At 39.7% G+C, this 15785-nt stretch overlaps 1 protein-coding gene and 1 long non-coding RNA gene across 2 annotated transcripts; one reads left to right on the top strand and one right to left on the bottom strand.

The window, feature by feature from the left end:
• Positions 1–1409: 1409 nt before the first annotated feature.
• Positions 1410–2336, top strand: LOC139192602 (uncharacterized). The gene is made up of 2 exons (XR_011576817.1): positions 1410–1585; positions 1684–2336. It is a non-coding gene; the product is annotated as an uncharacterized lncRNA (long non-coding RNA).
• A 6251-nt stretch (positions 2337–8587) lies between these two features.
• On the bottom strand, positions 8588–15469 carry LOC103431775 (uncharacterized). Its single transcript, XM_008369947.4, has 10 exons — positions 15300–15469; positions 15074–15184; positions 14843–14908; positions 14395–14556; positions 14194–14307; positions 11751–11822; positions 10596–10679; positions 10374–10474; positions 9900–9984; positions 8588–9209 (listed from the first exon to the last, which is right to left on the bottom strand). Exons 1-10 carry the CDS (start codon positions 15375–15377, stop codon positions 8823–8825), a joined length of 1260 nt encoding a protein of 419 aa, XP_008368169.3. The 5' UTR covers positions 15378–15469; the 3' UTR covers positions 8588–8822.
• Between the last annotated feature and the right edge of the window lie 316 nt (positions 15470–15785).

Below are 15785 nucleotides of genomic sequence, written 5' to 3'. Positions count from 1 at the left end.
AAATGACCCTAACTTCTTCTTTTGCAAGGCCCTAGGGAAGAAATAAGCAAAAGGAAGCAAAGAGAAAAGGGAAGTACCAAGATCCGATGAGTGGACCATTTGCTACCGGAATTGCAAAATTGAGTGAAACCTATAGCGCTCGTCAAGAAGAAGCAGCCTGAATGCGTTTGCAAATGAAGGAAGAAGGGGATAGGGAGCAAGAGAGGTTCGAAATAAATTTGATGATGAAAGACCTCAACAAATACACTCCAGAGATGAAGAAGTATTTACGTGGTAAGCAAAGGGAAATTTTGCAAAGGGATGCCAGAAGGAGTATATTTCAAGAAGATAATTCATCTTAAGGCTATGCCCCAAGTCCACCAAGTCCATCACCAAATCAAGATGGTGAATATTATTATTAAGTTTATGTAATTTATGAATTTTCAATTGTATTAAGTTTATGTGGTTTATTAATTGTCGTTTGAATTTTCGATTGTATTAAGTTTATGTGGTTTATGTGATTTATTAATTGTCGTTTGGTGAGTTTCATATGTCGATTTAGCGATTTTTCAATATTTATCGGAATTTAAATATTTTTAGATTAAAATGTTCATAAAATTAAATTACGATAGTCTACATAATTTTTTTTTAAAAGTTAATTTAAGAAAAAATTAGCCTAAGTTCATTCTTTAATAATCCCGGGCTAAAATTTTAAGCCAGAAGGGTTGGAGCAGAAAAGTTGTTTCTGGGCTAAAATCTAAATTTTCTGGGCTAAATATTTTTATGTTTTAGGTCAGGGTTGGAGATGGTCTAATAATGGAGCTCAAAGCCTAAAACATGCATCTAGATCGGTTGAAATATGGCTCGTTTGGATGTGTTTTTAAAATGGCTGAAAGCGCTTTCAGAGAAAATGTTTTTGGGTTCCAAAAGCACTTTTAGTGCTTTCTGCAAGAAATACCAGTTTTGTGCTTCTTCTAGGAAGAACTTTAAGTACTTTTCTAGAATTTACTTACATTTTTACTAAAGATTGGTTCCAAAAACGCTTTTAGTCATTTTAGAAGCACATCCAAACGAGCTCATAATAACCACGTGTCTTCTCACATGAAAATGATAATCACATATCAAACAAATATAGAAAAAATCCGAACTAGATACAATTTATCAAAACATAACTCTGTCCCCACATTTGGGCACATTGTTTTTCAAAACTGTGGTCATTAAAACCGCCATCTTCACCTATAAATTAAAAGGAAAATTAATGAAAATAGCTTAAAAACTTTGAGTTTAACAATAAGGACAAAATAAAGGGTGAAGTGAATAGTACCAGGTTTGACTTTTTAATGTAAAAATATGGTTTTTCGTTAAAGTGAACAGTACTGTGCGTTTTTCGTTAAAACTCTCTAAATTAAATCAAGACAAAGTTGGTTTCCGCACAATTGCAATCTAGTCATACTTCCTTTTCTAATTCTCATTAGCTTTTCAAAATTTCGCTTTTGAAAATGATGGAGAAGATCTGCGGGACATCTGAAGACCAAGATGAAAAGGTGGATGATATTTTCGTAAAGCTAAACATGTTACAAAATATCGAATCGATGATTTACCAGAGGTATATATTCACAACATTCTATATATCCAACCTTTCATATTGATAACTAACATTCACGATCACTATTCCTTAGTTTCATTTCTCGTCCAATTTTGCAGGTTATCTGTTAGGGCTTGACCTTGACAACCAGCCAATCTCAGAGCATTTGCGATGAGTCGTATCCTGTAAGACCGGCTCTCGCATTGCTCTTGGACCTCAATGAGGCTTAAGGGAGTTCCACCTCGATCCAAATCTGGCTAGACGATCAAATACGAGAACCAGGCTATGGGCTATGGGGTTATGTTCTTATTTGTATGGTAGCAATGTGGTTAACTTTATCTTATATGATAAAGAGTAAGTAGTTTGTAGCTCAGTCGGTTAAATCCAAATATGGCTAGACGGTCAAATACAAGGACCAAGCTATGGGGTTATGTTCTTATTTGTATGGTAGCAATGTAGTGAACTTTATCCTATATGATAAAGAGTAAGTAGTTTGTAGTTCGATCGATTAAATCCAAATTTGGCTACACGGTCAAATACAAGGACCAGGCTATAGGCTATGGGGTTATGTTCTTATTTGTATGGTAGCATTGTAGTGAATTTTATCCTATATGATAAAGAGTAAGTAATTTGTAGCTCAATTGGTTAAATCCATATTGGGCTAGACGGTCAAGTACAAGGACCATCCTATGGGCTATGGGGTTATGATCTTACTTGTTTGGTAGCAATGTAGTGAACTTTATCCTATATGAGAAAGAGTAAGTAATTTGTAGCTCAGTTGGTTAAAAGCATTCACTCATGCATCCAAGATCTCGTGTTTAATTGCATTTCTCTAATTTAGATAAATTTAGAATAGATTACAACAACAGCAACAATAACCAAGTCTTATAAGCTTTGGTTTTAGTTTTAGTCACTATTGTTTTTTTAATTGATAATTGTTTTCGTGTTATAAAAAGAGGTGAAAGAAAGAAATACAACAACAACAACAACAACAACAACAAAGCCTTTTCCCACTAAGTGGGGTCGGCTATATGAATCCTAGAACGCCATTGCGCTCGGTTTTGTGTCATGTCCTCCGTTAGATCCAAGTACTCTAAGTCTTTTCTTAGAGTCTCTTCCAAAGTTTTCCTAGGTCTTCCTCTACCCCTTCGGCCCTGAACCTCTGTCCCGTAGTCACATCTTCGAACCGGAGCGTCATTCGGCCTTCTTTGCACATGTCCAAATCACCGGAGCCGATTTTCTCTCATCTTTCCTACAATTTCGGCTACTCCTACTTTACCTCGGATATCCTCATTCCCAATCTTATCCTTTCTCGTGTGCCCACACATCCCACGAAGCATCCTCATCTCCGCTACACCCATTTTGTGTACGTGTTGATGCTTCACCGTCCAACATTCTGTGCCATACAACATCGCTGGCCTTATTGCCGTCCTATAAAATTTTCCCTTGAGCTTCAGTGGCCTACGACGGTCACACAACACGCCGGATGCATTCTTACACTTCATCCATCCAGCTCGTATTCTATGGTTGAGATCTCCATCTAATTCTCCGTTCTCTTGCAAGATAGATCCTAGGTAGCGAAAACGGTCGCTTTTTGTGATTTTCGCTAGATTGCTCCGGTCATTAGTGTGGATAAGTATATAAATGGATAGAGATAGGAAAGCAAACACAAGATGTGCGTGGTTCACCCATATTGGCTACGTCCACGGAATAGAAGAGTTCTCATTAATTGTGAAGGGTTTACACAAGTACATAGGTTCAAGCTCTCCTTTAGTGAGTACAAGTGAATGATTTAGTACAAATGACATTAGGAAATATTGTGGGAGAATGATCTCGTAATCACGAAACTTCTAAGTATCGGAGTGTGGAGTCGTCTTGACTTACCTTATCTGTCTCATAGGTAGATGTGGCATCTTCTCTGGAAGTACTCTTCCTCCATCCAGGGGTGGTATCTTTAACTGGTGGAGATGCACAAGGTAATGTATCAATTTCACTTGAAGCTTACTTGTAGTTTCAGGCTTGGTCAAGCGCGATACAAACCATGTAGTAGGAGTCCCCCAAGTCGCCGAGCTAGGGGGTCTGCTGAAAGAGGTGACAGACAAGGTAAGCAATCAGAGCTCCGACTGATTGTTCACCTTCTCCCCATCTTGCAGCAGCATGAAGGATAAAGAGAAGAAAAATGAGAAGAAATGATATGAGATACTTTTGCTTTTGAAGAAGTAACTTTCCACAGGCTTATTCTTGAACTGAGCTGGAGGGTTTTCTGGTTTCCTCCAGAGTATAAGGCCGACTGAAGAATTTGAGGGTCAAAACAAGTCCATCAAATCTAGAGTACGTTCCACCCTGCTGATATGGGATACTTTTGCTTTTGACAGAGTAATGGATGTATCGGCACGTGTGCTGTTACGCTTGTCTCCACATGCTTCCTTGTATCCTTCGCACTTGCCCTATCTGTTCCTCAAGCAAATGCGGAATCTTCCCTGGAAACATAAGATGTTGAAGATGAGTACTCGAGAGCAATGCCAGGTAAGTAATCAGGTAAGGGGTTCCAGGCAGTCAGATCCTGGCTGGAAGCTTGATTCCAAGTGCTGACTGATTGCTCTCTTTCTCCTTGTCTTGCAGGTAAAAACAAGGCCAAAGGAAAAGACAGGGAAAAAGCATGATATGGGATACTCTTGCTTTTAACCCTGATGATATGAGATATTCTTGCTCTAGTATAGCTTGTTTGCAGAGGTATTATCGGGGGGAAAGAAAGCTGAATATTTCGAAAGGCTTCGTTGGGAGTGCCCTCTCAGATATGATGAAGGGTTGAGCATTTTTGCAGGTCTGCCTGTCCGTTGGGGATGGAGGTCGACATATATAGGAGTCTCCCTAACAAGTAGTAATGCTATTCCTTTACCCTGCTTGGTCATAGCACGGTAGTGGGAGCTGCCAGTTTCACATGTTTTAACTCTGTCAGAGCACTTTGAAAAAGTGGTCTGTGGTATCTGGCTCTCGAGATTCGGAGAACGATGCCTCTTCGATTTTTGAGAAAGCAATCATGCTGGGGGTCTGGCTCTCGAGATTCGGAGAGCAGTCTCTTCGATTTTTAAGGAAGTAATCATGTTGGGAGTCTGGCTCTCGAGATTCGGAGGGCGGTGCCTCTTCGATTTTGGAGCAAGCAATCTTGTTGGGAGTGTTGTCTCGAATGTGAGTAAAGGTTGGGCATGTTTGCTAGTCTACCTTGCCACGAAGCACAAAGGTTGACACACAGGGACTTTCCAATTATCCAGCAATGGTACTGTTCCTTTACCCTCTCTTCGATTTTGAGAAAGTAGTCATGTTGGGAGTCTGGCTCTCGAGATTCGGAGGACGGTGCCTCTTCGATTTTGGAGCAAGCAATCTTGTTGGGAGTGTTTTCTCAAATGTGAGTAAAGGTTGGGCATGTTTGCTAGTCTACCTTGCCACGAAGCACAGAGGTTGACACACAGGGACTTTCCAATTATCCAGCAGTGGTATTGTTCCTTTACCCTTGTGGGTAATAATATGGTAGCTAGACCTTCAAAATTTATGTGTCTAAACTTTGTTAGTGCTGTTTCTTTGCTATTCTTTCACCTTTCTTGGTCAGAGCGATGTAGTGGGAGCTGCAAGCTTCACGTGCTCAACTTTGGCAGAGAACTTTGGCAAAGTTATCTGTGGTACCCATGAGCTATTGTTGCGTGTGGGAAGTGGGTGATTGAACAGTAAGATTCATGTGCTTTCTACTTCACCAGAAGTCTTCGACAGAATGCCCATAATTTCTGCAAAGCTGAGTGTGCGTGTGACAGGTGCTGACAAGGCTAGAAAAGTAGGTGCCTCTTCGATTTCTGAGATCGGCCCTCGTGGTCTCTGAGCAGCCCAGCTTTTGAGAAAGCGCGCCTCTTCGATTGATTCGGAGAACGATGCCTCATCGATTTTTGAGAAAGCAATCATGCTGGGGGTCTGGCTCTCGAAGATTCGGGGAGCAGTGTCTCTTCGATTTTTGAGAAAGTAATCATGTTGGGAGTCTGGCTCTCGAGATTCGGAGGGCGGTGCCTCTTCGATTTTGGAGCAAGCAATCTTGTTGGGAGTGTTTTCTCGAATGTGAGTAAAGGTTGGGCATGTTTGCTAGTCTACCTTGCCACGAAGCACAGAGGTTGACACACAGGGACTTTCCAATTATCCAGCAATGGTACTGTTCCTTTACCCTCTCTTCGATTTTTAAGAAAGTAGTCATGTTGGGAGTCTGGCTCTCGAGATTCAGAGGACGGTGCCTCTTCGATTTTGGAGCAAGCAATCTTATTGGGAGTGTTTTCTCGAATATGAGTAAAGGTTGGGCATGTTTGCTAGTCTACCTTGCCACGAAGCACAGAGGTTGACACACAGGGACTTTCCAATTATCCAGCAGTGGTACTGTTCCTTTACCCTTGTGGGTAATAATATGGTAGCTAGACCTTCAAAATTTATGGGTCTAAACTTTGTTAGTGCTGTTTCTTTGCTATTCTTTTACCCTTCTTGGTCAGAGCGATGTAATGGGAGCTGCAAGCTTCACGTGCTCAACTTTGGCAGAGAACTTTGGCAAAGTTTTCTGTGGTACCCATGAGCTATTGTTGCGTGTGGGAAGTGGGTGATTGAACAGTAAGATTCATGTGTTTTCTACTTCCCCAGAAGTCTTCGACAGAATGCCCATAATTTCCGCAAAGCTGAGTGTGCGTGTGACAGGTGCTGACAAGGCTGGAAAAGTAGGTGCCTCTTCGATTTCTGAGATCGGCCCTCGTGGTCTCTGGGGAGCCCAGCTTTTGAGAAAGCGAGCGCCTCTTCGATTTCTGAGATCAACCTTCGTGGTCTTTGAGCAGCCCAACTTTTGAGAAAGCAAACGCCTCTTCGATTTCTGAGATCAACCCTCGTGATCTCTAAGCAGCCCAGCTTTTGAGAAAGCAAACGCCTCTTCGATTTCTGAGCAGACGCCTCTTCGATTTCTGAAGCTCCGTCGAGTGCAGATTTTTATAAGGGCTGGCATTAAGTTCCAAAGCACACTTGAATCTCCACCAGTAGAAGCTTCATTCTTGCACTTCTAAGATTTTGATTTGTCCGACCTCTTCTCTCTTCAACACCTTTGAAAATGTCTGGCCCCTCCGACCGTCGTTTTGACTTGAACCTTGTTGAAGAGGCAGCCCCGCCTTCTCCAGACAACATATGGCGCCCATCCTTCGTCTCCCCTACTGGTCCTCTTACCGTTGGGGATTCCGTGATGAAGAATGATATGACCGCTGCGGTGGTGGCCAGGAACCTTCTCACTCCCAAAGATAACAGACTACTTTCCAAACGGTCTGATGAGTTAGCTGTTAAGGATTCGCTGGCTCTCAGTGTTCAGTGTGCAGGTTCTGTGTCTAATATGGCCCAACGCCTATTTGCTCGAACCCGCCAAGTTGAATCATTGGCGGCTGAAGTGATGAGTCTCAAACAGGAGATTAGAGGGCTCAAGCATGAGAATAAACAGTTGCACCGGCTCGCACATGACTATGCTACAAACATGAAGAGGAAGCTTGACCAGATGAAGGAAACTGATGGTCAGGTTTTACTTGATCATCAGAGATTTGTGGGTTTGTTCCAAATGCATTTATTGCCTTCGTCTTCTGGAGCTATACCGCGTAATGAAGCTCCAAATGATCAACCTTTGATGCCTCCTCCTTCTAGGGTTCTGTCCAGTACTGAGGCTCCAAATGATCCCCCTCCGGTGCCTTCTCTTTCTGGGGCTCTACCGACTGCTGAGACTTCTCCTAAGCAACCTTTGTGAAGGCTCCCTCTTGTGTGTTTATTTTGACTCATGTATATGTACATATTTGTAGCTTATCGGGGATATCAATAAATAAGCTTTCCTTCATTTCAACGTATTGTGTTAAATACACCAAAGCCTTCTTCGCTAAGTTCTTTGAATTTTTTTTTGTTGAAGCTTGTATGTTGAAGCTTTCTGAGTGGAGCATGTAGGTTGGGGTAGTGTTCCCTTAATTTTCCGAGTGAGGAAAACTTCTCGGTTGGAGACTTGGAAAATCCAAGTCACTGAGTGGGATCGGCTATATGAATCTTAGAACGCCATTGTGCTCGATCCTGTGTCATGTCCTTCGTTAGATCCAAGTACTCTAAGTCTTTTCTTAGAGTCTCTTCCAAAGTTTTCCTAGGTCTTCCTCTACCCCTTCGGCCCTGAACCTCTGTCCCATAGTCGCATCTTCTAATCGGAGCGTCAGTAGGCCTTCTTTGCACATGTCCAAACCACCGTAACCGATTTTCTCTCATCTTTCCTTCAATTTCGGCTACTCCTACTTTATCCCGGATATCCTCATTCCTAATCTTATCCTTTCTCGTGTGCCCACACATCCAACGAAGCATCCTCATCTCCGCTACACCCATTTTGTGTACGTGTTGATGTTTCACCGCCCAACATTCTGTGCCATACAGCATCGCCGGCCTTATTGCCGTCCTATAAAATTTTCCCTTGAGCTTTAGTGGCATACGGCGGTCACATAACACGCCGGATGCACTCTTCCACTTCATCCATCCAGCTTGTATTCTATGGTTGAGATCTCCATCTAATTCTCCGTTCTTTTGCAAGATAGATCCTAGGTAACGAAAACGGTCGCTCTTTGGTATTTCTTGATCTCCGATCCTCACCCCTAACTCGTTTTGGCCTCCATTTGCACTGAACTTGCACTCCATATATTCTGTCTTTGATCGGCTTAGGCGAAGACCTTTAGATTCCAACACTTCTCTCCAAAGGTTAAGCTTTGCATTTACCCCTTCCTGAGAGGTGAAAGAAAGAAATGCAAGAGAAAAATGTTGCAATATTAAACACCCAAATCCAATAGTCTATATGAGCCGAGTTTTAACAAAGTTATAGCTTACAAAAGCTAGCAACAACAATTGTTACTGGCTTACGGTTTAGCGATAATCCTCTTGGCTTGTAAGAGTTTGACTACAGTAAGTGATGGAATTGATACCGCATTATTGTGACAAGACTGTTTGCGTAAATTACACAAATCATTTACCTCGTATTGTAAATGTCATTGTAGCAAAAAAAGCAATATATAAACTACAGATACGAAGCGAAAAGGATGAAAAATAAGTTCACTCGAAAAACACAAAACATATATAGACACCAAGAAAACTGTCCGACAGAAGGCTAAGTAAATCAACTGTAGAAACAAAGTATTCCTAGGAGACTCGGGTTAAAGAACAGGTGTGACCGGTGGCTTTAATCTCACCACTACTCAACTGTATCTGCGTTTGGACTAGTATTACCTGCGTCCGGTTTAGCTATTTCATCACCCCTTCGACTGTTATCATCAACGTCGAGCACATCATCAATCATGTCGTCCTCTGCTACATTAATATCTTCCACATCATCCTCATCTTCGTCGTTGCTTCCATCAGGGATCGTTCTTTTCTTGGGACCATGCTCAAGCCTGTGCGTGTCTAATTCTTTGTCCATTGTTTCCTGTAAGTTCATGACATCGTTGTTCGCTTTCCTTGGTGTCCTTGCATTTTGCCACCTCTCTAACTCCTTTTCAACATTGGCAGTATACTGCTCCCCAATCTGCTTCTGATATTCGGTCAGTTCTTCCCTTCGTGCAGCTTTCCATGCTAGAAACTCCTGACACAGTTTTGTACGGGAAGAATCAAACAAATTAGATATATAAATATACGAAGTAATGTTCTCAGGCTAAATATTTGTAATGTTATATCATTGGACCTTCAGGCAAATATGAATGATCCTAACTCATAAACGGGCAGAATAGCTACACAAATTCTTTGGCACTAGAAATTTACTCTTCCATTAGAGGTAGTCATATTGTGAATACATGATGGCCGACCCTGAAATGTGGTCCGATGATCTGAATAATTCATTTTTCATATCCACGTTCAAAAAATTTCATACAGAGAATGAGCAAAATCAGAACTCATTGAGTTCCTCGACTGGTTCAAACAGATAGACCAACACAATTTTTCCAATAAATAATGACACAATTACGATCATAATCAAATGGCCGATGCTTGCTTAGCACTGATGATTCTAAAATGAAGATGTAATATATAACCGGTCCTGATGTATCGCAAGAGGGCCACCCCCAAAACTGTAATCTCGTTATCCTTGCTACTGAATTCTTACACTTATATGCGGATATTTAAATTTAGTGCCTAATCAAATTTCTGGTTTACTTAATTGGCAGCTTCACAAAGCTTCATTTTTTATGAGAAGTTAAAAAAAAAAATCTTTGATTGAAACCATAAGCCAGTTTCTCCATATATTCAAAAAGAACCTGACAAGTCACAAGGAACTCACCTTTTCTTTTTGCTGCTCAGTTAGCGCAGCATCCTCTTCTAATGATTTCTTGGGGAGATAATATATTGGAGGCTCTGTTTTAGTCCTGAAATAGAACAAATTCCCAACCAATCAAACATGGGTGAGAAATTAATATAGAAGAAAGCACTAATTAATTCTACCTAAAACCCCACAATAATGCAGGAAACATCCAGTCATCAGGTTGCTTCAACACTACTATTCGCATGAATAGAATCTTATCTTTGCCCCATTAAAAGGTGAATATGGACACTTTTTTTTGGACCAAAATTAAAAATAACCTGCAAAAGAAAAAACACCAGAGAATCACTTCTTAGAACCTTGTTTGTTTTTTTTTTTTTTTTTTTTTTTTGTGACAAGAACATGAGAGCTCTCAAGTATCGAAGATGGTAAGCAAAATAATTTGAAATCAAGGATAACACCGTTTAAGTAAATTGATAGTTAGAAACCTTATACCTTATAAAATTCCCAAGTCTTTTATTATGCTCACTCCACTGAAGAAAAAGAAGTTCCAATTTCTTTTCTTCCGTCTTGGCATTAACACGTGCCCGAAGAGTCTACAAAAAAAATAAGTGCAGGGATTAGCCAATAAGGATCACTGTGTTCCTCAAACAAAAGTTATTTCCAGGCTACACTAATAGAGGTCAAAGTATTCTTATCAGGAACTTAACAACGAACCAGATCTCTCCTCCGCTTTTCCGCAATTTGTTCACGCTCTTGTTGCCTCAGTCTTTCACTTTCTTCTCGTGCTCTTTGCTCAGCCTATATATAATATGACATGTATTATTTACAAGTTTCATCATTAAACTCAATTTTTTTTTTATAAATGAAAGAAAAGAACAAAAAGTCATGCAAAAAATGCTTGAAATGAGCATTAACGAGCATCTAGGTATGCAAGCACATATGCAAATGGACAACATCTATCCTAAACAGCTAAACTCCATACAAACATTCCTTTAAATTCGCCTTTATTTACAACAGATTGAGATAAAAAAGACATACAGAAACTTTTTTGTTAAGTTCCAAAGATATCAGAACATCATTGTGCCCTGTACAATTTAATAACAGTTACGAAACTCCAATAAGGAAAAAAAGAAAATGACCTTGTGAGATCCAAAAGAACAAGGAAAAAAATGCCTAAGTACCACAATGGTGACCACTGATTTTATTTTTATTCATTATATGTCATAGAAACAAAGTAGTATTAAGAAAAAGTACAAAACAAAAGAAAATATGGTAACTCTACAAGACTACAACCCCTCCATGGCCACAGAGTACAAACAATTTCAGTATTTCGCAATATCAGTTTCATATAGAATTTCCCAAATTTACTAGTAACTTTCATTAACTATATTCATGCAATTTTATCTATGTGGTAACTACCCAAAAATCCAGGAGACAAGAATCAAGCTAGATATGGTCTTCATAAATTGATGCTCCAATTGTACACATTTAAACTTTCATAGCGCACACATTTAAACTTTCACAGAGCACAATATTTTTCAAAACAAGAGCAACCCAGAGCAGAAGAACAAAAATGCACATCTTTAGTTCTTTTTCATAATTCCTGCCAAGCTCCTATTGCCGAAGTTAAGTACCTTCCTCTCCAGTAGGAGGAAGGCCTTGTGTAAAGGGAGGATGATTAGCTTGTAAGTGTTTAAGTGAATGCCAGGTACTGGTGGATGAATAGATCGTCATCCTAAAATTTTTAGCATGCCAACATTCATCTAGAATATTATTTTGCATCATGGATATATACTCAATTCGAAGCATATAAAATCATGGTATACACTCAAATAGATTAATTACCATAGAAATCATTCATATACTCACTCTCTGTAAAGAATTTGATCTCCGCATGAATCCCTCTGTCGCTGAAAGTTGCAAGTCTTCTTTCCTGAATTTCTGCAACAGTTTGACAACCACGGAGAATTAATAAGCATTTTTTTTTTTGGACAAGAAACCATAGAGCTTTTATTAAAACAGCAAAAAGATTTAGAAACAAGTGGATAAGAAGTCCACCATCTAAAATACCCTAGCTAAAACCTCTCAAGTAGGGCTACTTTATCCCTAAACTCATTTGAAACTCATGCCCATAGTTCATCTACTCCCACTCCCTTCTAATCCTAAAAAATTTTCTATAATGTTCCAAAAAACTGCCAACACCAAACTGCCCCACAAAGCTTTAGCTTTCATATGGAATTACAATACACACACACACACACACATATATATATTATAATGGTCATTTGAAAACAGGTTAAGGGAAAAAAATTAGTCTATGAAAAATGATAGTTTTACACCTCAAGCAGACCACATGGTGGCTCCCTCTGTTCACTATACAACAACAACAACAACAACAAAGCCTTTTCCCACTCAGTGGGGTTGGCTATCTGTTCACTATATGGTGCTTAATTCATATTGTAAGTGTTAAGGAATGTCTAAAATGCAAAATTGATGTCCATTATTCCATTGGATGCCCATGTGATTACAATGGATGCCTAAGAAGATCAAGCTGTGGCTTCTCCTGTAGTACTAATAATATATAGGCAGGTCATGGAAAGTTGGAAACTTAAGGGCCCTTTTGATACCCATTTTGTTTCTAGTATTTTGTTTTCACTTTTGTGTTAGTGATAGAGGGAGAATACATGGGGCACACAAAATGAAAACTAAAAACCAAACACTTTTTAAAGTTGTTTTCACTTTTAAGATTTTGTTTTCATTCATTCTTCATTTCTTCCCTACTCTCCCATCACCCTTCGTCATCCCTCCTTTCCACCATATGCTTTCCTCATATCTCAAGCAGGCCCTAACAAGGCCAACTAGAGACTTCATCTTCACTATTTGGTACATGTGAAGTGTTAAGAAACATCCCTATGCATATTGTGAAGCCTTATATAACCCTTACGCGCTTAAAATAATATTCTCTAGACTACAGAGCCATGGAAAAGTCTACACTCCTAAAAATTTGTTCACAAGTTATGTATTCCTATATCAGAGTATGGGTTGAATAAATACTAGCAAGTAGTGCTGCTAGTAGCTTAACTTCAAATTGGAAACAAACATAAAAATGGTGGCCACTCAAAAGAGGAGATTTGGCAAGGTTATCTGTTATTGTAACCTAATTTCAGAAGTGAATAAGTTAAAATAAATTTTTTCTGATAACCTTGATGTTTACAAGTATATATATATATTTTTTACAATGATAAAATGGAAGCCATGTTATAAGCTTGGCAAATCAAGTGTATTTCTACAAGGCAATCCACTTGCACTTTTCTTATTCACATTGGTAGTTGAATCATAAAGCCATTTAGTCGATTGAGAAAAGGACGCATAGCCACGTAGGGCAGGAATCAACTCACAAGAAAGCAAACTCGAGGAGCTTGTGTCCAGTTTGGGTAGCTAGCCTATGCATTATTTTGGTATCTATAGGGTACTCCATGTGTGGTTGATTGTAAGGACCTGTTAGTGAAGAAAGTGGAGAAGAGAGGAAAGTTGGAAAAATGTTCTTGCCTACAAGGGGCATCGATTTGACTCATTCAGTATTAGGCACTGTTACAGCCTACTATTTTCACTTTTTGGAATCCCAAGCAAATAGACTGGAGAATATAGTGTGGGATTATTCGTGGAGAATATAGTGTGGGATTATTCGTGGAGAATATAGTGTGGGATTATTCGTGGGAATGTGAGACGGCATAAAGGAGCATTTGATTAGATGTGGAGTCACTCTTAGGAGCAAGGTAGATTTTGGAAGGGTGGAGCAGTGGACACAGTTAAAAGAAGAGTAAAACTTTTGGTATCCAAGTCTTATAGCTGACAAATCCACGAAGGCAGTTGTACCCTCCAATTCTAACAGTCAGGGGAAAAAAATGGGAGACATCTCCACATACACATCATTGCATCCATGGGGAATTGAACATGAGACCTACACTTCTTGAGGTGCTAATATCGGCTCATCCTATCACTGGACAAATCACTAACCCTTGGGGTTCCCTTCTATTTGTCATTATGCAATGGGTGCGAGGAATTTTGGAAAGGGGTGGAGTCTCCTCCGCACATTTCTGTTTCCCCCATCTTTACTTGAACCATCATATTGACTCCATTTCCAGTGTTCCATGGAGTTAGAATGATGATCATCATAGACATGAAAATAACTAAATGAAAATGTTCTGACCATTAATCCATATTAAATATTTGTGTTGTAGTTGTAAGTAAACAAATCAGTTCAACTACTGGTTGCTTGCTGATGAAAACCAATAAACTAATCTGCACGTACCTCTAGAGTCCCCAAAAGTTGTCCTAGCATTCTTTTGTTCCTATTAACCAAGCTGGGGTCTTGTTCTTTTGGCAATACTCTCGGAACATGATCTGCTGTTGGAATTTCAAAATCCTAACCACAAAACACCAATCACAGTCAATAAAGATTTATGGTTCCAGAGCAACACTCCTCGGAAAGACGAAAAAGACTTAAAGTTACCTTCTTTGCTGCTCCATGATTTCCTTCCCTCCTTGACCAGCCACTTTGTTGGGAATTCGCCAACTTCCTATCACTCTGATCATCCGTACCTTCAACAGCTGAATCATTCGTCTTCACATCCTTGGCATCTTCAGCAGTTTCAGTGATTTCTCCATCCTCCACCTTTTTCCAAAATCAAGAAATACGATTTTTGAATTATGTTAAGAAGACAAAGGAAACAAGGCTGCCTTCAATATTACCAAAACGTAAGCCCCCCCTAATAATCTGAGGTGAAATTCTATCTATTTCATACAATCATTACTTTCTCTTCCTTTCTAATTTCTCAGACTTCAAACGGAGGTTAAGATTAAGACCCATTACAATTAGCGCAAGTTAATATAAATCACAACAGCCAGAAGACAAGATTAAAATAATAGTGTTAGTTTATGCGAAACGCAAGGGCACTTACCTTGACAACCGCTGACGAAAGCCGGCGTTTTGCTGGACGTTGATCCTCTGCATCAGCTCTATCTGCCTGAAAATTACAATGCCCAATTAGAACTCTAAATTAAAATTGAAATAATGATTGTAAACTTTAAAGAGACCTAATTTTATTAGCACAAAAGCAAAAATACCCAAAATTGCAATTAGTTCATTGGAAACAAAAGATGAAACTGAAACAAGCAAGTGGGTAAATCACCGGTCGTGCAAATCCACGCGGTCGAGCACCATTGCCGGCAAAATTGCGAGGACCAGCTGCCACCAAGCCTCCCTTCCGGAGTCCCCTAGGGTCTCGAAGCCGTTCTGTAATCTGAAGATTAAGAAACAAGCACAGAGTAATTATATATATATATATAGAGAGAGAGAGAGAGAGAGAGAGAGAGAGAGAGAGAGAGGAAGAGGAAGAGAGAGATAGAGAAGCAGACCTCGCGCTGTTGGCGTTGGAGTTCATCGATCTCCTTACGGAGCTCCTCCTGAGTTTTCTCAACTGTGGCGGTTCCCATGAGTCGAAGAAGAAGAGGAAGAATTCACCAAAGCCCTCGACGCGAGTCTCGTTTTGCTTTCCCCAAATTCTTTGGCACTCTACTGAAAACATGTCCTGCACTGCACCTACCCGCTATAAATTTATGGGTTAATTACAATTTGCACCCTCTAAATTTTATATTTGTATTTTTGGCCCCTATCTTTTGGTAACTAGCATTTGGCATCTTATTACTTTTGTCGTTTTAATTTTTTTTTATAGTAAGATTCTTTAAGAACATCCAAACTATAAAACTACATCTTTTTTATTTTTTTTTATTTTTTATAACAAACAATATAATCTAGGCTAAGGGGAGGGGGTAGGCTTAGCATCATAATAGGCTAGCAACAATATGGTTTAAACTTGCTTCTACCGATAATCGAACCTAGGA

The sequence above is a fragment of the Malus domestica genome, chromosome 15, assembly GCF_042453785.1.
Source record: "Malus domestica chromosome 15, GDT2T_hap1".
Classification (NCBI taxonomy): Eukaryota; Viridiplantae; Streptophyta; class Magnoliopsida; order Rosales; family Rosaceae; genus Malus; species Malus domestica.
The sequence above is the reverse complement of the archived record's forward strand: the minus strand, read 5'-3'. Positions and strand labels throughout refer to the sequence as shown.